The 26,191-nt window shown below is 47.6% G+C and overlaps 1 protein-coding gene across 3 annotated transcripts in view; it reads left to right on the forward strand.

The window, feature by feature from the left end:
- Positions 1–26,191, forward strand: part of LOC119964771 (myotubularin-related protein 9-like) — an 84,210-nt gene that overhangs the window by 50,071 nt on the left and 7,948 nt on the right. For 2 of the 3 annotated variants that reach the window (XM_038794736.1, XM_038794745.1), the window contains 4 exons: positions 10,383–10,544; positions 12,283–12,424; positions 14,344–14,564; positions 20,418–20,569. In XM_038794736.1, the coding sequence (XP_038650664.1) occupies positions 10,383–10,544; positions 12,283–12,424; positions 14,344–14,564; positions 20,418–20,569 (677 nt within the window). Of the gene's footprint in view, positions 1–10,382; positions 10,545–12,282; positions 12,425–14,343; positions 14,569–20,417; positions 20,570–26,191 lie in introns of those variants that run through there. The other variant, XM_038794753.1, reaches the window with a different exon arrangement.

The following is a 26,191-nucleotide window of genomic DNA, read 5'->3' on the forward strand; positions in this document are numbered from 1 at the left end:
TCTCCGCCCCCCATGCCGGGTGGGAGAATAGCGGGAGGGCCTCCCGCCATTTTTCACGCCCTCCCGCTATTCTCCCCCCCCACGCCCGACCCACGCCACGAATCGCCGCTCGCAGTTTTTTACGGCGAGCGGCGATTCTCCGAGGCCGATGGGCCGAGCGGCCGGGCTTTCACGCCCGTTTCAACACGGCAGCAAACACACCTGCTCGCTGCCGGCGTGAAACGGGCACAAGATGTCGGACAGTTAGTACTGCCTCAATACTGCCTATCGGACAGTATAGTACTGCCTCAATACTGCCTGTCGGACCGTGTAGTACTGCCTCAATACTGCCTGTTGGACAGTGTAGTACTGCCTCAATGCTGCTTGTTGGACAGTGTAGTACTGCCTCAATACTGCCTGTTGGACAGTGTAGTACTGCCTCAATACTGCCTGTTGGACAGTGTAGTACTGCCTCAATGCTGCTTGTTGGACAGTGTAGTACTGCCTCAATACTGCCTGTTGGACAGTGTAGTACTGCCTCAATACTGTCTGTTGGACAGTATAGTACTGCCTCAATACTGCCTGTTGGACAGTATAGTACTGCCTCAATACTGCCTGTTGGACAGTATAGTACTGCCTCAATACTGCCTGTTGGACAGTGTAGTACTGTGTCAATACTGCTTGTTGGACAGTATAGTACTGCCTCAATACTGCCTGTTGGACAGTGTAGTACTGCCTCAATACTGCCTGTTGGACAGTGTAGTACTGCCTCAATACTGTCTGTTGGACAGTGTAGTACTGCCTCATTACAGCCTGTTGGACAGTGTAGTACTGCCTCATTACTGCCTGTTGGACAGTGTAGTACTGTCTCAATACTGCCTGTCGGACAGTGTAGTACTGCCTCAATACTGCTTGTTGGACAGTGTAATACTGTCTCAATACTGCCTGTCGGACAGTGTAGTACTGCCTCAATACTGCTTGTTGGACAGTGTAGTACTGCCTCAATACTGCCTGTTGGACAGTGTAGTGCTGCCTCAATACTGTCTGTTGGACAGTGTAGTACTGCCTCAATACTGCCTGTCGGACAGTTAGTACTGCCTCAGTACTGCCTGTTGGACAGTATAGTACTGCCTCAGTACTGCCTGTTGGACATTGTAGTACTGTCTCAATACTGTCTGTTGGACAGTATAGTACTGCCTCAATACTGCCTGTCGGACCGTGTAGTACTGCTTCAATACTGCCTGTCGGATAGTTAGTACTGCCTCAGTACTGTCTGTTGGACAGTATAGTACTGCCTCAATACTGTCTGTCGGACAGTATAGTACTGCCTCAATACTGCCTGTCGGACAGTTAGTACTGCCTCAATACTGCCTGTTGGACAGTGTAGTACTGCCTCAATACTGTCTGTCGGACAGTATAGTACTGCCTCAATACTGCCTGTCGGACAGTTAGTACTGCCTCAATACTGCCTGTTGAACAGTGTAGTACTGTGTCAATACTGTCTGTCAGACAGTTAGTACTGCCTCAATACTGCCTGTTGGACAGTGTAGTACTGCCTCAATACTGCCTGTCGGACAGTTAGTACTGCCTCAATACTGCCTGTTGGACAGTGTAGTACTGTCTCAATACTGTCTGTCAGACAGTTAGTACTGCCTCAGTACTGCCTGTCGGACAGTATAGTACTGCCTCAGTACTGCATGTTGGACAGCGTAGTACTGCCTCAATACTGTCTGTTGGACAGTATAGTACTGCCTCAATATTGCCTGTCGGACAGTTAGTACTGCCTCAGTACTGCCTATCGGACAGTGTAGTACTGCCTCAATACTGTCTGTTGGACAGCACAGTACTGCATCAATACTGCCTGTTGGACAGTGTAGTACTGTCTCAATACTGTCTGTTGGACAGTGTAGTACTGTGTCAATACTGTCTGTTGGACAGTGTAGTACTGCCTCAATACTGCCTGTTGGACAGTGTAGTACTGTCTCAATACTGCCTGTTGGACAGTGTAGTACTGTGTCAATACTGCCTGTCGGACAGTATAGTACTGCCTCAATACTGCCTGTTGAACAGTGTAGTACTGCCTCAGTACTGCCTGTCGGATAGTGTAGTACTGCCTCAATACTGTCTGTTGGACAGTGTAGTACTGCATCAATGCTGCTTGTTGGACAGTATAGTACTGCCTCAATACTGCCTGTTGGACAGTGTAGTAATGCCTCAATACTGCCTGTTGGACAGTGTAGTACTATATCAATGCTGCCTGTCAGACAGTGTAGTACTGCCTCAATGCTGCCTGTTGGACAGTGTAGTACTGCCTCAATACTGCTTGTTGGACAGTGTAGTACTGCCTCAATACTGCTTGTTGGACAGTGTAGTACTGCCTCAATACTGCCTGTTGGACAGTGTAGTACTGCCTCAATACTGCCTGTTGGACAGTGTAGTACTGCCTCAATACTGCCTGTTGGACAGTGTAGTACTGCCTCAATACTGCCTGTTGGACAGTGTAGTACTGCCTCAATACTGCCTGTTGGACAGTGTAGTACTGCCTCAATACTGCCTGTTGGACAGTGTAGTACTGCCTCAATACTGCCTGTGGGACAGTGTAGTACTGCCTCAATACTGCCTGTTGGACAGTGTAGTACTGCCTCAATACTGCCTGTTGGACAGTGTAGTACTGCCTCAATACTGCCGGTCGGACAGTTAGTACTGCCTCAATACTGCCTGTCGGACAGTGTGGTACTGCCTCAACGCTGCCTGTTGGACAGTGTAGTACTGCCTCAATACTGCCTATCAGACAGTGTAGTACTGCCTCAATACTGCCTGTTGGACAGTGTAGTACTGTGTCAATACTGCCTGTTGGACAGTGTAGTACTGCCTCAATACTGCCTGTTGGACAGTATAGTACTGCCTCAATACTGCCTGTTGGACAGTGTAGTACTGTGTCAATACTGCCTGTTGGACAGTATAGTACTGCCTCAATACTGCCTGTTGGACAGTGTAGTACTGTGTCAATACTGCCTGTTGGACAGTGTAGTACTGCCTCAATACTGCCTGTTGGACAGTGTAGTACTGCCTCAATACTGCCTGTTGGACAGTATAGTACTGCCTCAATGCTGCCTGTTGGACAGTGTAGTACTGCCTCAATACTGCCTGTTGGACAGTGTAGTACTGCCTCAATACTGCTTGTTAGACAGTGTAGTACTGTCTCAATACTGCCTGTCGGACAGTGTAGTACGTCTCAATACTGCCTGTTGAACAGTGTAGTACTGTCTCAATACTGCCTACCCCCCCAAATCTTATCCACCTAGTCTTCACGTTTCTCCTCTTCAGTTCCCCCTTCCCCTCCCCCCACACCTACAGTTCATCCTCTGATGTTAGTTTCCCTGCTGTTTGACCTTTCACATCTTTCGTCCTCTTTGGGGACTGCCATTAACACTCTTTCTCCTTAGTATCTGTGGCCATTTGCACCCGGTTTCCTTGGGTTTCTGTGGCCATGACTCATCTTTCATTCTCACTCCACAGTATAAATATTTCCCACTTGGAAATTCTCACTCTGTCTGTTAGCTTTGGCAAAGAGTCATCGGACTCGAAACGTTAGCTCTTTTCTCTCCCTCCAGATGCTGCCAGACTTGCTGAGATTTTCCAGAATTTTCCCTTTCGTTTCAGATTCCAGCATCCGCAATAATTTGCTTTTATACTGCGTCTAAGACTTTGTGGCTGTTCCTTCGGACTGCAACGGAGTGTCAGCCTTCACGTTTATGCACAATTCTCTGGACTGTAACTTGAACCCACAACTGTGGTAGACCTTATTATATGTATTACGTTACCCGTGTTGGAGGTACTACTGTGTTAGAGATAGGTGGGTAAATCCCTGTCTGCTGGCTCCGCCCAGTGGATGGTATAAAGAGGTGTTCATCCCCGGCTGCAGCCATTTTTTGTTACGAGCCTCTGGGGAACACATCTTGTCTAATAAAGCCTTCGATTATTCTCTAATCTCGCTTTCGCAATAATTGATCGTGCATCAACAACCGTATGACTCAGTGGCAAGATACAACTCACTGAAGTGTTTCCTAACTGTACGGAGCAAAGAATTTAGGCCCTTAGCCCTTAGCATTGTAATTGGATCCAATTCAGGTCTTGGGAACTGAAATCCAGTAAGACTGCTGCATTAGTGAGACGTGGATGGCCTAATGTGATTCTGTAACCTGCAAAGACTTGTATTTGTTCTGCCATCAGCACATGTGAATTAAACAGTTTATTTCTCACTGTCAGCAAGAGGGAGCATATCTGGTCATAATTTGGAGGGTTGCCAGCCTCTAATGATTTCCCGAAAATGTGGTGAATATTCAGAGTACACGTAGGTACAAATGCTAGAAGCCTTTTGAAAATTGTTTTTGTAAAGGAATTCACATGGAAGCAAGCTATCACCTGTGCCATTATTTTGTACCCCTTCCAAATGAGTGCTACAAATTAAAGGCATTTTTCTGCAAATCAGGATGCCTACCCGATGACCTCCGCACATTTACTGACCACCCACTCAAAGGGATGAAAAATAGTTCAAGCTCAGAAAAGATTCCCAACTGTAAATTCCTAAAGGTCCTCAAAAGAAGACAAAGAAAAGTAAAACATTCTATTGTTGAAATTGCTGGGCTCTCTGTGGTTTGTCACCACATTAGTACAGACATGAGGGGCGGGATTCTCCGATCGGCGATGCCAAAATCGCCTTTGCCGATTGGCCGGGGAATCCACTTTTACGGCAAAATCGGGGGAGGTGCCGTTTTTCTGATGCTCCGCCACCCTCAAATAAGACATACTCAAAGAGTATGCCGCACGCTGTTGGGAGGGCCTCAGGACGTCACCTGATGCGGTGTTGTTCCGCTGGCAGCGGGGGCTTCACATGGGGCTGGGGAACTGATGGAGGGTAGTCCGGGGATGATGAGGGGGTTTACAGGGGTGTCGTTTTTGGCAGGCCGTGTCTGTGCGTGGCCAGCGCCACAGTCTGCCGCCGTTCGCATACCCGACCACGAACCCAGCCACTCTGCGTCCGTATCAGCAGGTAAGGGGGCTTTACGTGGTGCGGCTGCTAGCCCTCCACCGGATGGAGCATCGTGCCGGCTCTTTGGTCGGAAGACCAGATGGATGTGGCAGACTTAGCTGCAAAATTGGAGATTCCAGCCAGAGATATGTGCAGACAGATTGAACTTCATTTCCAGTTAGCATTAGCCTATAACTTCTAAAATCAGTTACAACTGTGTCCCAATAAACTCACATCAAAATCTCCCAACGCATGGGCTGAGACTGTCTGCTCTCATTCATGTTGCGAGGGTTTGTCGACGGGAGCGGAAAGTACCACGGGAACTCAAAATTGGCGTGAAAGCTTGCCGTGTTCATTTTCAGCCACCTCCCCCGCCCTCGCCAAACAGCGGCAGGCCGCATTTCCCATTATTCGATGACGGGAACATCATTGTAATACATTTGCATCTCATTATTGGGTCCACACATTGTAATCATAACCCTTCACCCGTCAACTAGTCCACCAATGGCAGAGTTCTAAGGTCACGGCAGTGCTTGCGGAACACCTCCGCGCATTTAGGAGGTTGACTTGGGGGCACCGGGGTATCACTCAGGGAGATCAGGCTTGACTCAAGGGAAACTGGGGTAACACTTGAGGCCAAAGTAACATTGGATGTTTACTGGGGACAGCGGGGGACGACGACGGGGGGGACGGGGGGTTGTTGCCTTCAAGGTCCTGGATTCTTGATTCCAAGATACCAAGGGGGAGATTGTCGAGTCCGAAAAGCACTGTTCCTGAGTATGTCTCCTGCTGCTGGGTCACAGGCTTCTTAGAAGGGCCTCACAGAGGAACGGAAGCCTGGGGGAATGCGGTGGGGACGTTAGGGGGTGGGGGAGAGGGATGTGCAGTCATCACACACTGACAGTTCCACTCAAATCTGCGGGGGGAGAAGTAGCTTCTGGAGGTGGGATGTTGACAGGGGCAAGGCTAATGGGAAGACATGTTGGTGATCAGTCTTCCATTGCAGATGAGACCATTCAGCTGTAACTCAATGCCTTGAGTCAAACTAGTCACAAAATGATGCCAACTCAAGCACCACTTATGTATTACTGCTCAGCATTGAACCCTTGGAGCACTGACTTCCAAAATTTCCGACTAGGTCAAGGGTATGGATACATCTTGGCTCTGGACTGAACACTCTGCCTTTTTATGGTGCCATAGAAACGGTGTAATTAGTGGAAATTTGTTTACAGAGGTGAACATTATGTGCACGTGCTTAATACCCGCTCCTACACTATGCAACTAGAGCTTCTTAACCTTTATAACCCTACCGTTGCATCGTGGTGCATGCCCAACATCCACAGTGGAGGCAACCTGCCTTCTGCCATGCCCTATTTTCTATGATTACCTTGGCGGGCTTTCACTGGAGGGTTGAGACCTGGGAAGGGCCCAGGCCTGGTTTTGGGGCCCTTCTGTGTGGTAGTGCCACCCTCCTCAGCCTGTGGAGCTGGAGCTGAAGCATTCACAAGAAGAGGGAATTGGATGGATGGGACACTCCCGGAATCACCTGCGGTGTGCACTAGCTGATCCTCCTCCTTGTGGGTGCCTGACGGCCCTGACTTCCTTCTTGGGATAAAGGAGCAGCTGGTGTGAGCCGAAGAGGCCAACTGGCGTTGACGCTCATTGATCCCAGAAAGTGCCTGCACAATGGTGTGTGTATCCTATAGCAGTGCAGGACAGAATTCTTGCACCAAGATTTTGACGGACATCAAACAGATGGAGTCTTCCATGCAGCCTTTCACTCTGAGGAGTGTGGTAGTAACCACTGCTGTATATATTCGGGCATGTATGGTAAGGCCCTGTACTACAGGTACGGGGGTAGTCCCTGCCTGCTGGCTCCGCCCAGTAGGCGGAGTATAAATATATGTGCTCCCCGTTCACCAGCTGCTGTAGGAGGCCACACATCTTAGTGTAATAAAGCCTCAGTTGTATTCAACTCTCGTCTTTGTGCAATTGGTGGTGCATCAATTTATTACACCAAAGTTTTCAGAAGATGGACCTCCGCATCAAGCCGATCGCCTGCAGCTGGATCAGCAATCAAGCAACGCCAAAAAGGACTTTGAACACTGGCTAGCTTGTTTCTAAGCTTACACCAGGTCTGCACAAGACCCAATTCTGGAAGCTGAGAAGATCCAGATCCCCTACACACTGCTGAGCTCCAGCATTTTTCTGCTTTTCCAGGACGTGCCGACCTATGATGAAGCCATCGCGCTACTGAAAGAGAATTACGCTCAGCGGACTAACACGCTTTACACCAGGCACGTCCTCTCAACTCGTAGCCAACTCCCTGGTGAGTCAGTAGATTCCTGGCGTGCCCTAATTCCCCTGGTCAGAGACTGTGACTGTCAGGCCGTCACGGCCTCGGATCACTCGAATTTACTCATGTGGGACACTTTCGTTACATGAATTGCGTCAGATCACATCCGCCAGCGACTTTTAGAGGGGGCCATGCTCAACCTCGCGGCAACCAAAAAGCTGGCGCTATCGATGACGGTCGCCTCGCGCAATATCCAGGCCTACAACACCGGCCGCGTGGCCCACCCCTCCTATGCATCGTGGACCCTGCAGACAGTCGCCCCATCGGGGACCACACTCAGTCAATCCTACGTCTGTGCCACGCACCAACCAGCCAATCCCGGGGGCCCCAGATATTACTTCTGTGGGCAGCCAAAACACCCCAGCCAAAGCTGCCCGGCCCAGAGCGCTCCTTGCAAGGTCTGCGGCAAAAAGGCGCTCTTAGTGGTGGTGTGCCAGGCTCGCTCAGTCGCAGCTATCGCTCCGACCCTCCCCGCGTACGGACAGTGGGCGCCGACATCTTCCCACCCCATGGACCACGCACGGCCAGTGGGTGCCACCGTCTTCCCTTCCCCAGGCCACTTGCGGCCCTTGGGCGCCGCCATGTTGTCCTCCACAGGTTCGTCAGGCACCGCCACCTTGTCTTCCCCACAGCACGTGGGCGCCACCATCGTTCCATTGTCTGACACCAGCGATGACCAGCCGCAGCTCGCCTCGGTCACGATCGACCAGTCTAGCCCACACAATCTAGCAACCGCTTCCACATGCATGAAGATCGGTGGGCACGAGATCTCCTGTCTGCTAGACTCAGGGAGCACCGAGAGCTTCATTCATCCCGATATGGTAAGGCGCGGTACAGAGGATCTCCCTGGCCTCCGGGTCCCACTCCGTGGCGATCCGGGGGTACTGCAGAGCCACGATCACTGTCCAGGGCATAGAGTTCAGCGACTTCCGCCTCTATGCCCTCCCCAACCTCTGCGCTGCCCTGCTACTCGGCCTGGACTTCCAGTGTAACCTCCAGAACCTAACATTGAAATTCGGTGGGCCCCTACCACTCCTTACGGTGTGAGGCCTCGTGACACGAATACCTTCCCTATTCGCAGTCTAACCCCAGATTGCAAACCCGTCGCCACCAGGAGCAGATGGTACAGCACCCAGGACAGGACCGTCATCAGGTCCGAGGTCCAGCGGCTGCTTCGGGAAGGCATCATCGAGGCTAGCAACAGCTCCTGGAGAGCCCAAGTGGTAGTGGTGAAAACGGGGGAGAAACACAGAATGTCGTGGACTACAGCCAGACCATCAATCGGTACACGCAGCCCGACACGTACCCTCTCCCACGCATATCTGATATTGTCAATCAGATTGCACAGTACCGGGTCTTCTCAACTGTAGACCTAAAATCCGCCTACCACCAGCTCCCCATCCGTAAGGCGGACCACCCATACACTGCCTTCGAGGCAGATGGCCGCCTCTAGCATTTTCTTAGGGTTCCCTTCGGAGTCACCAACGGGGTCTCGGTCTTCCAAAGGGAGATGGACCGAATGGTTGACCGGTACAGGCTGCGGGCCACTTTCCCATACCTAGACAATGTCACCATCTGCGGCCACGATCAGCAGGACCATGATGCCAACCTTGCCAAATTTCTCCGCACCACCACTCTCCTAAACCTCACTTATAACAGCGTATTCTGCACGAACCGCTTAGCCATCCTCGGCTATGTGGTCCAGAACAGAGTTCTGGGGCCCGACACCAACCGCATGCGCTCTTCATAGAACTCCCCCTTCCCCACTGCCCCAAGGCCCTCAGACGCTGCTGGGGTTCTTTTCTTACTACGCCCAGTGGGTTCCAAATTATGCGGACAAGGCCTGCCCACTCATCCAGCCCACTCTTTTCCCGCTGGCGGCCGAGGCTCAACAGGTCTTCAACCGTATTAGGGCCGACATCGCCAAGGCCGCGATGCACGCAGTCGATGAGACGTCACCCTTTCAAGTGGAGAGCGATGCATCAGACGTCGCTCTAGCCGCCACCCTGAACCAGGCAGGCAGGCCCATGGCATTCTTTTCACGAACCCTTCATCCCTCCGAAATTCGGCACTCCTCCGTCGAAAAAGAGGCCCAAGCCATCGTTGAAGTTGTGCGGCATTGGAGGTATTACCTGGCTGGCAGGAGATTCACTCTCCTCACTGACCAACGGTCGGTAGCCTTCCTGTTTAACAACACACAGCGGGGCAAGATCAAAAATGATAAAATCTTGAGGTGGAGGATCGAGCTTTCCACCTACATCTACGTGATTTTGTATCGCCCTGGTAAGCTCAACGAGCCCCCCGATGCCCTATCCCAAGGTACATGTACCAGCGCACGAGTAGACCGACTCCGGGCCCTACACGACAGCCTTTGTCACCTGGGAGTCATACGGTAGTACCACTTCATTAAGGCCCGCAATCTGCCCTACTCCGTCAAGGAAGTCGGGGCCATCACCAGAGAGTGCCAGGACTGTGCGGAGTGCAAACCGTGCCTGGTGAAGGCCTCCCGCCCCTTTGAACGCCTCAGTGTGGACTTCAAAGGGCCCCTCCCCTCCACTGACCAGAACACGTATTTCCTCAGTGTGGTCGATGAGTACTCCAGATTCCCCTTCGCCATCCTGTGCCCCGACATGACATCTGTCACCGTCATCAAAGCCCTCGCCACCATCTTCGCTCTGATCGGCTTCCCCGCCGACATCCACAGTGACATGAGATCCTCATTCATGAGCGATGAGCTGCGTCAGTTCCTGCTCCACAAGGGTATCGCCTCGAGCAGAACGACCAGCTATAACCCCTGGGGAAACGGACAGGTGGAGAAGGAGAAAGGGGCAGTCTGGCACCCAATGAGTTTTTCGGCACACAATCCCTCTATTCTAGTCAATAGAACTGTAATGATAATAAAACAGAATATCCATAAAGTTTGTGACTCCATTGTTTCTGAATTATTTTTTATGGATTACTGTCAGCAAAACTCAGCTTTTTCTAATTGACCTCAATGCATTTCTTTTATTGCAGAGGTAGGGTCCTTCAGGAAAGTCTGATTAAGTTGATTGATGCCTGCAATGACCAATCCAATAGCATTGACAGATGGCTCAGTAAACTGGAGACTTCAAAATGGCTGACCCATCTTAAAACTGTGCTGACAATAGCTTGTATGGCTGCACAGTGTGTCGACAGGTAATGGACTCTTACTTTAGTTGCTTTTTAAACAACATGGAGATTTGTGTTCCCCAAACCTTCTTTCTCTTCTTGGAACTACCTTGCTTGAACATGTTTCATGTGGCAGCGACCATCTCCCCCATGTGGCTGTTTCTCCTGTGTTAAACTAGTTTATCAGCAGTCTCTTCAACTGTGAGTCATTACAGTCAAACCTAATTTTGCCCTTGTGTGGTGTTCACAAAACCACACTTCCTCACAGGGTCACCTAATAGATATCAGGACAAACAGTCTTGTTAGCACACCTCTCACAAACATTGAGACCCGTTGCAGTGATCTAACTGTCATCGCAACAAGAAATGTAGAACCTCTTGTGATAACTTCATGGATAAATGTTTACAGCATTGGGACTTCATAACTTTGCTTGTTTATATTAAACATTTGATTATTTGTATTCCTGTACGAGTGAAGCATAAATGCACACTTCCTATTTCTTGATTCTACTGTTAAATGGGACTTTGAAATCAGTTTCTAAATTAATGGTCTCTGCCAGTCTAGTATGCCTTATACAAGAACAGATAATGCCGGAAAAACTCAGTAGGTTAGTGAGAACAGGTTGATAGGGGAAAGGGACATTGTGAGGCTGACACAGGCGTTTTGGAAGATCTCGGGCTGGATTCTCCACTGGTCGGATTCTCCGTTGTGCCGGCAGCCACCCACGCCTGGGGATTTCCTGGCGGCATGGGGCTGCCCACAGTGGGAAACCCCATTGGCCGGCTGGCACGATGGAGAATCCCGCTGCCGGCGGGGGTGCGCTGCACCAGAAAACTGGTCCGACGGGACGGAGAATCCCGTTCCTCAAGTTTGTGGCAAGAAGATCATGAAAAACTAAGCAGGGTGATGTACCATCAATTGGACGCGAGACACGATGAAGGCCCAAACTTAGGCTTTAATCAGCTAGATGTTAGCCCGGTGGTCGACTACAGTGAAAGGCCGACCGCCGGGAACTCTGGGTACTTATACCCCGCCTCGGAGGCGGGGTCTACTTGCCTCTTGACCAATTGGTGAGCAGTCACATGACTAGTCCCAGCCAATCAGCTGAGAGGCACATGACCAGCCAGAGCCAATGGGAAACCAGTGCTCTGCACCAATGGTAGTGCTCCTATTCATACCACCACACAGGGGTTTGATGAAATGGTGAAGTCTAGCGTTAACAAAGCATGGACAAGGGTTTCAGCAGTAAAGAAATTGAGACAGATAGAGTCGGGCAATGTGACAAAGGTGGAAATAGGCAGTCTTAATGATGGCGGAGATATATCATTGGAGCTCGGCAACAATCAAAATTGAGATTCTGATTCAGACTCCCAGTTTGTAGGGAGAGGGGAGGAGTTATTGACTAGGGAACTGAGTTTGTGATAGGGTCCAAAGACAATGGCTGCAGTCTTCCCAAGATTTAAATGGGTGCTCATAACATTAGCATGCTAATTTTAGTATCTAAAGATTGCCTGCAACACATTCATCAAACTTCAAAATGTAATTTATTGACTATAAAATTCTTCAGGACATTTATTTTGTTTGGTGTTGTCTATTTTCTTGTTTGGAGAAAGAAATTGGATTTTAGTGCAGAATTTGATTACGGTACGTTAACACGAATCATCAAGTTGGTTTAAAGTTAATTTAAGTAACTGTAACTAAACCTGAAAAAGTACACGGCTGAATATTTGAATCAATGATCGAATTCCACTGTCACTCTGTCCAGGGAAGGAGCATCTGTCCTGATTCATGGCTCTGAGGGGAGAGACACAACACTACAACTTACATCTCTGGCACAAATCATCTTGGATCCAGACTGCAGGACTATTAGTGGTTTTCAAGCACTTATTGAACGGGAATGGTTACAGGTATGCAAAATCAGAAAAACGCATTATTAAGAAAATTTTGATCCCTGAGTACACACTTTGCAGAGAGCGTGTGCAGTCTATCCTACCAGGGACGCTATTCAGCCTATTTAATCCCTTAAGGATAAAGCCTGCATGAATATGTAAAGATACAAAAATAGCAATCAGGGCTGGAGATTCTCTTTTCCACCTGGCAGTGCATCCTCAACCATGGATTTCCTGGCAGCGTGGGATGAATGTGGCTTCAATGGGAAATCCCATTGACAAGCGGTGGGAAGAAAGAATTCCACTGCCAGCGAACAGCACGGCTGGCGAACCGGAGAATCCCAGAATATTGGGCTGGATTCTCCGACCCCCCGCCGGGTCGGAGAATCGCCGGGAGCGGCGTGAATCCCGCCCCCGCCGTCTCCCAAAGTCCCCGGCACCAGAGATTCGGCGGGGGCGGGAACCACGCCGCGCCTGTCGGCGCCCCCCCCCGGCGATTCCCCGGCCCGTGATGGGCCGAAGTCCCACTGCTGTCATGCCGGTCCCGCCGGCGTGGATCAAAACACCTACCTTACCGGCGGGACTGACGGCGCGGGCGGGCTCCGGGGTCCTGGGGGGGTGGGCACGGGGGGATCTGGCCCCGGGGGGTGCCCCCACGGTGGTCTGGCCCGTGATCAGGGCCCACCGATCGGCGGGCAGGCCTGTGCCGTGGAGGCACTCTTTTCCTTCTGTGTTGGCCATAGCATTCACGATGGCGGACGCGGAAGTGACCCCCTCCCTGCGCATGCGCGAGGATGACGTCAGCAGCCGCTAACGCTCCGGCGCATGCGTGGACTTCCATCGGCCGGCGAAGTCCTTTCGGCCCCGGCTGGCGTGGCGGCGAAAGCCTTTCCCGCCGGCTGGCGGAGCGACAACCACTCCGGCGCAGGCCTAGCCCCTCAAGGTGAGGGCTTGGCCCCCAAAGGTGCGGAGAAATCCGCACCTTTGGGGCGGCCCAACGCCGGACTGGTTCACGCTACTCCATCCCGCCGGGACCCCCCGCCCCGCCGGGTAGGGGAGAATCCAGCCCATTGATCCTCAGATCTTTGATATACCAACAGCATCAGGTATTCACATTAACCTGCCCCACCCGCCAGCTCAGCAGCAGACTATTGATCTATGAAGTTTTTGATCCAGGAGGCTGCAACTACCTCTCGAATCGTGAGAGATTGAGGGAATACACAGTTGGCTGGAATTCTCCGGCCATTGGAATTCTCTTTTCCCGCCGGCAGTGCACTCCCACCTGCGGGTTTCCCATCGGCGTCGGGTGGCTTCAGTGGGAAATCCCTGCGGCAGTGGAGAATCCCGCCACCAGCAGACGGCACGCTGCCAAGAAACACACGGCTGGGGGAACCAGAGAATCCCGCCCAACATCCCTCGTGGAGAGGATCATGTGGGTCTCAGCTACCTTCAACCGAAGGTCCAATTGTTCACAGGCAGCATACTGGCTTGTGTTTTACAAATGGCAAAGCATTGTTGAGCTAGGAATGGGAGAAAATCAGCTAATGAGATTAAATAAATTGCTCTTTGAAAGAGACAGCAGACATTTGATGAGTCGAATGGCCTCTTTCTGTGTGTCGGCTTTTATGATTTTATATGATTCTAGAATCCCAACTTCTGATTTCTACCTGGTGATCCTTCTGGGAAATCTCTTTACGTTCACATTGCATGGAAACAGGATAATGCTCAGCTGTGATGCCTCACTTGGTTGCATGGCCTGCTAGTATTTATTATCCAGGCTCACAGAATGAAGAGACTTTCTTTGAGAAACAATATTAATGCTATTCCTCTTCCACTGATCCTGAAGTTGTCTCTGTTCTGATATCTTTGAAGAAGTGACTGGACAGTGTTGCTCTCCCTGAAACATTCAGTCACATTTTGATTTTCCTTTTCTTCAGGCAGGTCATCCTTTCCAGATTCGCTGTGCGAGCTCAGCTTATTCTCATGCCAAGCTGAAGCAAGAGGCACCAATCTTCCTCATCTTCCTTGACTGCTGCTGGCAGATGAGCTGCCAATTCCCCTGCTCATTCCAGTTCAATGAGCAATTCCTCATCACCCTGTTTGAACATGCATACGCCTCCTGCTTTGGGACATTCCTGTGTAATAATGAAAAGGAACGGTAATGTACGAGGAAATCAAACTCCGCCTAGTGCGAAGGGCATTGTCAGTGAATCACTGTCAAGTTCTGTAAAATAGCAGTCTGAGTAACAATATTCTCACGCTTTAGTTGCTGTAGGTCAAATTTTTCATGCCTGTTTTAAGATGTTTCTGAAGTGTTAAATGTTTTGAAAACTAAATTATAAACATGTGTGGTGTGAATAAAATAATTCTTTGGACAGTGGATGACCAAATATACCCCACCTTTATCCCATCAACCTGCCCCATGGTTCCCTTAACAACAGTTTCCTGTTTTCCCAGTAATTAATGTAGTCCTTTAAAATGTCAAAGGATTATGAAGGTGAGAGACACCAGGGTTGACTTTAACCCTACCCACGCAACAGGAATGGAGCTGATGGGCGTGGCAACATTTTGGGGATGGGGGTATAATGCTATATTCCAAACCCACTCTCTTAACTGACCCCAGATCAAGCAAAGAATGGTTGACTGCCCCTGGCAGAGGGTAGGGGAAAGCTATGTTACCTGGACAAGTCATGCTCCAATAACTGATCCGCAACCCCATTTTAACTGAAAAATCCGTGAGGCCAGTAAATCTAACAACACATCCTGGCAGGAGCAAGAAGACGCCACAGCAAGTATCAGCATTTTAATATCATGTGGAAAGTCTGGGGGCCAGGAGGAATGGGGATTTCCCCCCTGGGTTTCGTAGTGAATCCCTGGCCTCCTCATCCATAGCCTTACCTCTTTCTCCTAGTGGCAACCTCTTCATTCAACCCCCCTCCCCAGCACCAACACCACTGGGACAGGTTCCTTGTGAGCCAAGCATCCTCAGACCCTGACCATCAGCTGGGAGGTCCACCTTCTGAGTTTGAGTGGGGAGATGATCCAGCTTTATTCAAATAACACCCAAAAGTTTAACTATTGCAGGAGAAGGACTGTAATAAAATTAAAGAGATAAACAGAGACAGAGAGGAGGTTCTGAGTGGTCTGACAGGCTTAGAAGTAGACAAATATCCAGGGACAGATGAAATGTATCCCAGGCTGCTGAGTGAGGCAAGGGAGGAAATTGTAGGGGCGCTGGCAATAATTGTCAATTCCTCTATGGCCACAGGAGAGGTGCTGGAGGACTGGAGGATAGCCAATGTGATACCATTATTCAAGAAGGGAGGAAGGGATAAACCAGGAAACTGCAGGCCAGTCATTCTAACTTCCATGGTGGGGAATCTATTGGAAGCAATTCTGAGAGCCAGTATTAATCTGAATTTGGAGAGGCAAGGATTAATCAAGAAAAGTCAGCATGGTTTTGTTAAGAGGAGGTCATGTCTGACCAACTTGATTGCATTTTGTGAAGAGGTGACCAGGTATATAGATGAGGGAAATGCATTTGACATAGTCGACTTGGACTTCAGCAAGGCTTTTGATAAGGTCCCACATGGGAGACTGGTAGCGAAGGTAAGAGCCCATGGGATCCAAGGAAATTTGGCAAATTGGATCCAAAATTGGCTGAGTGGCAGGAAGCAGAGGGTGACGGCCAAGAGGTGTTTATCTGACTGGAAGCCTGTGTCCAGTGTGGTCCCACATGAATCAGTGTTGGGGCCCTTGCTGTTTGTGGATTATATAACTGATTTAGATATGAATGTTGGAGGATGGAGCAGTAAGTTTGTGGATGATACGAAAATTGGTGGGGTGGTAAATAGTGAGGAGGATAGTCTTCAATTACAGGAGGATATAGACTGGCTGGTCAGATGGGCTGATCCGTGGCAAACGGAATTCAATCCAGGCAAGTGTGAGGTAATGCTCTCGGGCAGGACAAGGGAATACATGATAAACAGCAGGACCCTGGAAAGCACCGAGAATCAGAGAGACCTTGGTGTGCATGTACGCTAGTCCCTTAAGCTAGCAGAGCAGGTGGATTCAGTGGTTAAGGATACATTTGCCATTATTAGCTGAGGCTTAGAGTTTAAGAGCAGGGAGGTTATGCTGGAACTCTTTAAAATGTTGGTTAGGCCACAGCTATAGTATTGTGTGCAGTTCTGGAATCCACATTATCGGAGGGATGTGATAACATTGGAAAAGCCGCAGAGGAGATTTATCAGGATGTTGCCTGGACTGGAGAGTTTTAGTTATGAAGAGAGATTGGATAGACTGAGGTTGTTTTCCTTGGAGCAGAGGAGACTGAGGCAGACATGATAGAGATGTATAAAATTATGAGGGGCATAGATAGAGTTGACAGGAATAAACCTTTTCCCTTGGTGGAGGGATCAATGACCATGGGGCATAGGTTTAAGGTAAGGGGCAGGAGATATAGACAGGATGTGAGGAAAAGTTTTTTTACCCAGAGGGTGGTAGGAGTTTGGAACTCGCTGCCTGAAAGGGTGGTGGAGGCAGAGACCCTCAAAACATCCAAGAAGTATTTAGATGTGCCCTAGTGATCCCAAGGCATACAAGGCTATGGGCCAAGTGCTGGAAAATGGAATTAGAATAGTTTGGTGGTTGTTTTTGACCGGCAGATGTGACGGGCCAAAGGATCTTTTCAGTCCTCTAGGACTCTATGACTGTATGGCCTGGGCCTCACTGAACTCTCTGAGAGACATCTGCCCTGACTGTACCCTACCCAATGACGATCTCCTGTTCACTGTCTTGCTAAAATGCCAATTGACATGGAAGTCAATTCACCATTTTGTTGTCTATTTCAATTCCATTTCCTCGTTGGTTCTGGGAAAGGCCATACATCCAGTCGGCAATGGGAATGTGTGAAATCTTACTTGTGCAATAAATTACTTCCTTAGCTTTAGTATAGACGAGCCGACCATCAAAAAATCAACTTCAACAGAAGTTAAGACACAGCTACCAGTATTCTAGTGAGTGAGGGTGGAACAATAAGAAAATCAGAATTTGCCTTTGATTCAAGATGGTGTCCAATATAAAAGCCGTGTATGACATGACCTTGGTTTCAGATTTCCTAAATCTATAGGCTCAGTAAATTCCTTACACAGGAATACAATGATTAGTCAAGATTCTGCTACCCACACTCTTGAATAACCAACATGGGAGTATTAAGTTTGGAGACTAGTGGAAACCTACCAGAAAGAAAAAACATCAAGTTCAAAATAAAACACAAATTTGGCAGATTTTGGAATTCCCAATGATCTGTTATTTTCCATTATCTAAAATGGTCACAATGGCCAATAATTCCATTTAATAAAAACTTTTTGCCAATGAAGTGAATTGGCTCTCTAGTGGGAAAGCATAGTTCCTGGTGGACCCTCCATCCTCCAGTCATTCAGTGACACATCAGAAGAAGTTGCTTCACACAGTGTAACTCAGATTAGTCCTTTCACTTTGACTGAGGAAGCAGTTTTAGATTCCAACATCTTTTTTTTTCTTTCTTCTTTCATGGGATGTGGCATCGTTGACAAGGCCGGCATTTGTTGCCCATCCCTAATTGCCCTTGAACTGAATGATTTGCTCAGCCATTTCAGAGGGCAATTAAGAGTCAACCACATTATTGTGGGTCTGGAGTCACATGTAGGCCAGACCAGGCAAGGATGGCAGATTTACTTCCCTAGATGGAGATTTTAATGGCTTTATGCTCATTAATAGTCTTGTAATTATTGAATTCAAATTTCACCATCTGCTATGTTGGGATTCAAACCTGGTCCGTAGAGCAGTACCCTGAGTCTCTGTATTTCTAGCGCAGTGACAATACTATCACTGCACATTATGAAAGAGGAAATGGTCACATTTGTTGTTATCTCCTCTTGGAGATCTGGCACATTTCAGGCAAGCAAAATTGTCAATATCATTACAGTTTGGATCAAACCTTTTTAATGTGATTTGGCAATGATGTTACACGGGAGGGGCTTGACTGTCTTCTGTAAATCATAAGACACTTTTATATTGATATCACGCTGCTGGCAACAAGTCTGCGCTATTCAAAACATGGGCGATATCTGTTTATACAAATGATGTGTGGTGGCATGGTAGCACAGTGGTTAGCACTGCTGTCTCACGGCGCCCGCCGAGGACACAGGTTCAATCCCAGCACCAGGTCACTGTCCATGTGGAGTTTGCACATTCAACCCGTGTCTGCGTGGGTCCCACTTCCACAAACCCAAAGATGGACAGGTTAAGTGGATTGGCCATGCTAAATTGCCCCTTATTTGGAAACAAAAATAGAATTTGGTACTCTAAATTTATTTAAAAATATATACAAATTCAGTGAATTCCATGGCCATACTTTGCTGAAAAGAATAATTTCACTTTCACAATGCGTGCTGTTATCACGTACCAATATTTCCAGTAATTTTGTGGGCAAAAACTTTAAAAATGAAATGTGCACAAACTAATCTAACTTGCATGCGGCTATATGGTTTACTCCAGTAAAACCTTGTCCTGTATCTCAGGTGGCTTTCCAGAGATGACTTTTCCTAAGTCCCAAAATGGACAATCAAAGACATAGAAGACGTGTACTGCTTCCTATTGACTCTCCACAGGTCCTTATAAAACGATGAGAAGGACACTCAGAGACCCAAGGGCTCTACCTGCACATCCAATCATGGAACCTCACCAGCAATATAAAATGTCTTTGCTCCTTGAGTCTCTTTTAAAAAAAAAAAATTATGGGATGTGGGTGTCACTGGTTAGGCCAGCATTTATTGCCCACCCCTAGTTGCCCTTCACAAGGTGGTGGTGTATTGCCTTCTTGAACTGCTGCCGTCCTGCTGTGTAGGTACACCCACTGTGCTGTGAGGGAGGGAGTTCCAGGATTTTGCCCCAGTCACAGTGAAGGAACGGCGATGTATTTCCATGGTGGTGAGTGACTTGGAGGGGAACCTCCAGGTGGTGGGGCTTCCAGGTATGTGCTGCTCTTGTCCTTCGAGATGATAGTGGTCGTGGGTTTGTAAGGTGCTGTCTGAGGAATCTTGGTGAGTTACTGCAGTGCATCTTGTGGATGGTACACACGGCTGCCACTGTTCGTGGTGAGGGAGGGTTTGAATGTTTGTGGAAGGGGTAGCAATCAAGAGGGCTGCTTTGTCCTGGATGGTGTTGAGCTTCTTGAGTGTTGTTGGAACTGCATTCATCCAGGCAAGTGGAGAATATTCCATTACACTCCTGACTTGTGCCTTGTGGATGATGGACAGACTTTGGGGGGGTTCAGGAGATGAACTACTCGCTGTAGGATTCCGAGCCTTTGACCTCCCCTGGTAGCCACAGTATTAATATGGTTAGTCCAGTTCAGATTCGGATCAATGGTAATCCCCAGGATGTTGATTGTGGGGATTCAGCGATGGTAATGCCTTTGAATGTCAAGAGGCGATGGTTAGATCCTCTCTTGTAGGAGATGGCCATTGCCTGGTACTTGTGTGATGTGAATATAATCTTCCTGCCTTTTAGAAAGAGCAGTGTGTTTAGCACAAAACAGAGTTATTACTTTGAAAGAAATTTAATTCTAACCAATGAATAAAAAGGAAGATTTACTTAGTGACAATTGATATTATCTGGTATAAAACCTAACATAATGATCAAAGATAAATTAGCAGATTAATCGAGGACCTGATTGATAAATTTCCATTTTATTTCAACTCCCAGAAAAGGAGGTTTCAAACTAATCAGCAGCAGCCAATGTTTCAGACTCTCAATCGGTGCAATTAATGAGCAATATTGTTATTGTATCCTAATTCTTGCCACTTGTTTCATTTGTAAATTAGAAGAGAGTAAAACCCATTTGTTGTATCGAATTTTATCCCATTCCCCCAAGTTTGCAACAGTTGGCAGAAAATAGAGATAAATGACAACAGAAACACTCTGTAAAGTACATTCACTTTTGGAATATTTTCTCTATTGTTTGCAGGTTTACTCTGAATGTGAAGGAACAGACAATTTCCATTTGGGCTCGGATGAATAGCCCCTCTGAGCAAAAACAATATGTTAATCCTCTGTATGAAAGAAACAACTTCACCATTTGGCCATCAGTAGCTCCACAGAGCTTGCAACTTTGGCAAGGTATGTCTGATTAAAATATTCAGCAAACCGGCAACCTGTATTCCCCTTTTTGCCTGCTCTCCCTGGCGCATCTATCAGCTGGTGCAGCAGGTGACAGGAAACAGATTTTGGATGAGAATTTAAACTCAATTTCGTCTTCGCTCTCAGAGTGGTATTATTTTGAAGAACAGCAAAGGACCAATATTTACCCTCCGACACCATCAGTAAAAAACAAATGCCATGATGACATTGCTGTTTGTGGGAGATTGCTGTGCACAAATGGCTGCTGTGTTTCCTACATTACAATAGTGACTACACTTCAAAATATTTTATTAACCGTGACATACTTGAGTCATCTGGAGGTCGTAAAAGATTCTTTATAAATACTAATTCTTTTTTTCTCCCGTTCCTCCTTCTCCCCTCTCCCTACTTCTCAAACTCCCACTACGACCCGTGTTTCTCTCTTGTCTATTGTTCTCTCCTTTGCCAATGCCACTGTGCTTCAGAAGTCTATGAACGGACTCTGGTGTCGTAATTTCCCCATGAGGGAACAGACATGACCATTGTCCAGTTTTTTTTTTTTTTTTTTTTTTTTTTTTCTCTGGCCAGTTCAGGCCATCAAATTTTTTATTTTTTTTTTAAAGTATTTTTATTCAACAAATTTTGAACAATTTTACAAAAGAACACAACCCCATATAAAGCCCCCAGCCCCTCCAAACTCACCCCTCCTGCAACAGTCGATGGTAACCAACTCCTGAAAATGCATGATGAACAAACCCTAACAATTGTGGAACTCATCACTTGCCCCCCTCAGAGCAAACTTCACCTTTTCCAGGGTGAGAAACTCCAGTAGGTTCCCCCCGCCATGCCATGACACAGGGCGGAGAAGCTGACCTCCATCCCAACACGACCCACCTACGAGCAATCGGCGAGGCAAAGGTTAAAGCACCTGCCCCCACTCCTGCCTGCAACCCTCGCCAATCCAACACCCTGAATATGGCTTCTTGGGGACTGGGCTCCAAGTGCACATGCAGAACCCCTGAAATGGTGCTGAACACCATCCTCTGAAACCTTTCCAGCTTTGGGCAGGACCAAAACATATGTACATGATTCACAGGGTCCCTCCCACACCGCACCAACATCCTCTCACATCCTCCAACACTTCGAACAGCCAGCTCATCCTAGACTTTGTGAGGTGCGCCCTGTACACTACCTTCAGCTGTATCGACCCCAGTCTCTTTTTTTTTTTTTTTTTTTTTTTTTTTTTTTTTTTTTTTTTAATTTTTTTATTGGAATTTTTTGCAGAAAATATAACAAAAAGTATAGCAAAAAGCAGTAATATGCAACTAACAGCCCCATAACACCCACAATTCCCCCCCATACCGTAACATCACATGTATCACATTCCCCCACCCCCCCCCCCCAAACAAGAGAACTTAACCATAAATTAAAATTAGATAAATCAAATTTAAATAAAATAAGCTAACATAATCAACGCCCCCCCCCCCCCCCCCACCCCCCCCCCCCCCCGGGTTGCTGCTGCTACTGTCCCAGTACCCTATCGTTGAGCCAGGAAGTCGAGGAAAGGTTGCCACCGTTTAAAGAACCCTTGCACCGATCCTCTCAGGGCGAATTTAACCTTCTCAAGCTTAATAAAGCCCGCCATGTCATTGATCCAGGTCTCCACGCTTGGGGGCCTCGCGTCCTTCCACTGTAGCAAAATCCTTCGCCGGGCTACTAGGGACGCAAAGGCCAGCACACCGGCCTCTTTCGCCTCCTGCACTCCCGGCTCTACCCCAACCCCAAAGATCGCGAGTCCCCATCCTGGCTTTATTGTCCAGTTTTTTGACACACAGATAATATCTGAAATGTTGGAAAATAATTGCAGAATTTACTTAGTTAAGAAGTTGAAGTTCTGGGAAAAGCGATGAGAATAGTAATGGTGAAACATCCATGGAAACATCAGCAATGCCGACTTTTAGAGAGAGTTGACAGTCGTTTAGAGAGGGATGACAAATTAAGGGCGGGATTGTCCGACCCCGGGCCAGGTCGGAGAATCGCAGGGGGCGGGGGCGCGATTCGCGCGACGCTGCTCTGACGCCAGTCCGCCGATTCTCCGATGACAGGAGTATTGGCGCCATTGACGTCAGCGCGGTCAGTGCTGCGCCGGTCGGGTGCCGTTCTACGCGGCCCTCCCCCCGTCAATTCTCCGCGCACAATGGGCCAAGTGGCTGCTGAGATAGGCCTACCAATCGGCGGGTCGGCTTGTCCTGGTGGGGACCTATGCTCCTCCATGCCGGGCCCCTGTAGCTCTCCGCCATATTGCGTCAGGGCCGGCGCGGAGAAGGCATGTGCGAGTTTGCGCCGCCCCTGGCGCGCATGCGCGAGTTTGCGCCAGCCTTAGCGCGCACACGCAGACCCGTGGCGCCCGTTTGACGGCAGTATCGGCAGCTGGAGCTGTGTGAGTCACTCCAGTGCCATGCTGGCCCCCTGTAAGGCGCAGGATCGCTGCTCCTAGCGACCTGTTGTCACCCTCGTAAAACGCGACGGCGTTTATGACAGCGTCAACACTTATCCTCAGGATCAGAAAATCCCGCCTAAGATACTGGGTGAAAAGTAACTAAATTCAAAGGAAAGGATCTCACTGTTTGGTGAGTACGTGGTAAGTGTCCGGGAAAGCAGTGGCATTGTGGTATTGTCGCTGGACTAGTGGTCGATATAATCAGGGTCATGCTCTGAGGACCTGGATTTGAATCCCACCACGGCAGGTGGTGAAATTTGAATTTAGTTTTAAATAAATATGGACTTAAGAGTCTACTGATGACCAAGAAACTAATGTCATAAAAAAACCATCTGGTAAAAGCCCATCTGGTTCACAATGTTCTTTAGGGAAGGAAAGTCACCGTCCTTACCTGGTCTGGCCTACATGTGACTTCAGACCCACAGCAATGTGGTTGACTCTTAAATGCTCCTCAGGGATGGGTAATCCATGAACAAAACAAAAAGTGGGTATGTTCTATTCGATCGCAAAAGTTCAAAATAATACACTAATTGTTAGTAAAATATATTAAAAAGCAACATAAATAAGTAAATAATAGAACTAAGTTATAAATAAAAATGCATTAAGGATGCAGGGACAGATGATGTGTCAAGGTCGCAGCATGTGGGAACTCTGAAGCAGAAGACCGGGGAAGTCATGCTTGCATTGAAGTGAATGGGATCTAGGCTGCAAAGACCGTGCACATGGCAAACATACCCGGGCTGAGGGAACGGGTATTTTAAAGTCTGCACAGGCCACTACTCGTGTGTAAGTCAAAATACTCATGCATAAAATGGAAAGATTTCCTAGTTGCTTGTTCAAGGGATTGTTTGTGCCATACTTTTCAACACAGTCGGAAGGGCGGAAGTGGAGCATGGATCAAAAATGCTGGAAAAGCAGGTGCCATGGACGCATTTGATGAGCATTATGAAACATAGAATTCATATGAAGAAAGATTCCAATTGTTTTCAATAGTTAATCAGAGACTGGAGGACCAAAATGTCACAACATTTCTCAGTTCAGCTGGCCGTAAAAAATAATGCTGCTAAAGAATCTTGTACACCAGAAAAACCAGGAGAAAAGTTCTTCAGTGAATTAATGAACATTTCAGACGGACATTTCTCTCCTGAACCATTATTGATTGCAGAAAGGTTTTGGTTCCACTGCCATAGCCAGGAAGAAGGTGAAAGCATTTTACCATTTGTAGTGTCTTTAAGAAGGTTAGCTAGGTATTGTGAATTTTGTAAACACTTGATCATACTCTTCGAGACAAGCTAGTTTGTTGACCTGACAGTGAAGCTATTCAGAGGAAGTGATTTAACTGTAAGAGCTGCTGTGGACATTGCCACATCTATGGAGCTAGCAATAAAGGACGCTTCACAGATAGGGTCTGGACCAAAGATCCACAAAATGGATACCTCAGGGGAAAGGACTATAAAGGTGCAACCATGTCATTGTTATAGACAGGTTGGACACTCAGAGATGGAATGATGGAGTAAATTGAATACATGCAAGAACTGTGACATGAAGGACCATATTGTCAAAGTGTGTTGGGCTCAGAAAACCTCAACGCCAAGAAGAACAATACAAGTAAACAATCTAGTCTTGCCTACAAATTAGTGGATGAAGTTCAAGATATATCAAAAGACAGTGAAACAGTGGTTTGATATATCTTGATCAATACAGGGCGATCAACATTGTTTTGGGGCATTTCCAAAACATGAAGGTCATGAAATTAAAATGGAAGTGGATACGGGGGCAGCAGTATCGCTGACACCTGAGACAATTTATCATCAAAAGATAAAGCAATTGTCTTTAAAATCGTCAAATGTGATTCTAAGGATGTATACATCCCACTAAAAGAATGCACTATGATGAAAGTAGAAACAAATGGGCAGAGGTGAAGTTACCTCTTCACGTTGTGCATGCAAATTTTCCTGCTCTATTTGGCAAAGCATGGTTGGCAAAGATAAGGTTTAACTGGGAAACAATTAATCAATTAGTGGGGTTCAAAGAACAACGTGCAACAACTTCTGAAGAAGCATGAGAAGGTGTTCGATGATTCACTAGGCTCTACGATAGAAATTGAGCTACAGCTAAAGATCAATCCAAACAGACCGCCTAAATGTCTCAAAGCTAGAACCACACCATATGCCATTAGGCATAAAGTTGAAGAAGAACTAGAAAGAATAGTGAGGACAGGAGTCATTGAGCCTTTTGTTACAAGTGATTGGGTAACACCAATCATTCCTGTATTAAAACGGGATGGCTCAGTGAGAATTTGTGGAGATTTAAAAACAACTATGAATCCAGTTTTGTGCGTAAATCATTATCCACTGCCGTTGATTGAAGAGCTGTTTGCGGAATTTTCTGGAGGACAGAAATTCAGTTAAATTGATCTTTCATAAGCGTACCTGCAAATGAATGAGGCTGCCAAACTACAGCCACTACTCACCATCGTGACGCACAAAGGTCTGTTTCGGTCCAGATGACTTCATTTTGGAATAACATCTGCAATTGCTCTTTTTCAAAGATCTATGGATCAAATGGATCAAATTCTGAGAGGGTTGAATGGGAGTGCAGTGTAATTTAGATGGCATACTCAGCACCAGTTCAAGTGATCGGGAACACTTGGAGAATTTAGAAACTACCCTGAAGCAGTTACCCTGAGAGTTAAGAAGGAAAAGTGTGACTCCTTCAAGTCATCCATAAACTACCTTGGTCACATCATCAACCCAAAGAACCAAATGAAATGTCAGCAATTTTAAAAGCACCACGTCCTCAAAATGTGTCACAATTAAGGTTGTTTTTTGGATTGATCAATTATTATGGTAAATTTGTGTTGGATTTAGCAACACAATTGATGCCTTTACGCACGTTGCAATGTCTCAAACAGTTTGGCACTGGTCAGAAGAATTGAAAATACATAGTGAAGTGAAAGAAGTTTTACTAAAGTCAGAGCTGTTTGTTCATTATAATCCCCAAATTAAGTTGCAATTAGCTTACAACGTGTCCCCCTATGGGGTTGGTGCAGTCGTCTCGCACATTATGCCTTCAGGCGAGGAACGACAGATAGCACTTGCTTCACAGAAATTACCTGCACA

This window comes from Scyliorhinus canicula, chromosome 1, assembly GCF_902713615.1.
Source record: "Scyliorhinus canicula chromosome 1, sScyCan1.1, whole genome shotgun sequence".
Taxonomy (NCBI): Eukaryota; Metazoa; Chordata; class Chondrichthyes; order Carcharhiniformes; family Scyliorhinidae; genus Scyliorhinus; species Scyliorhinus canicula.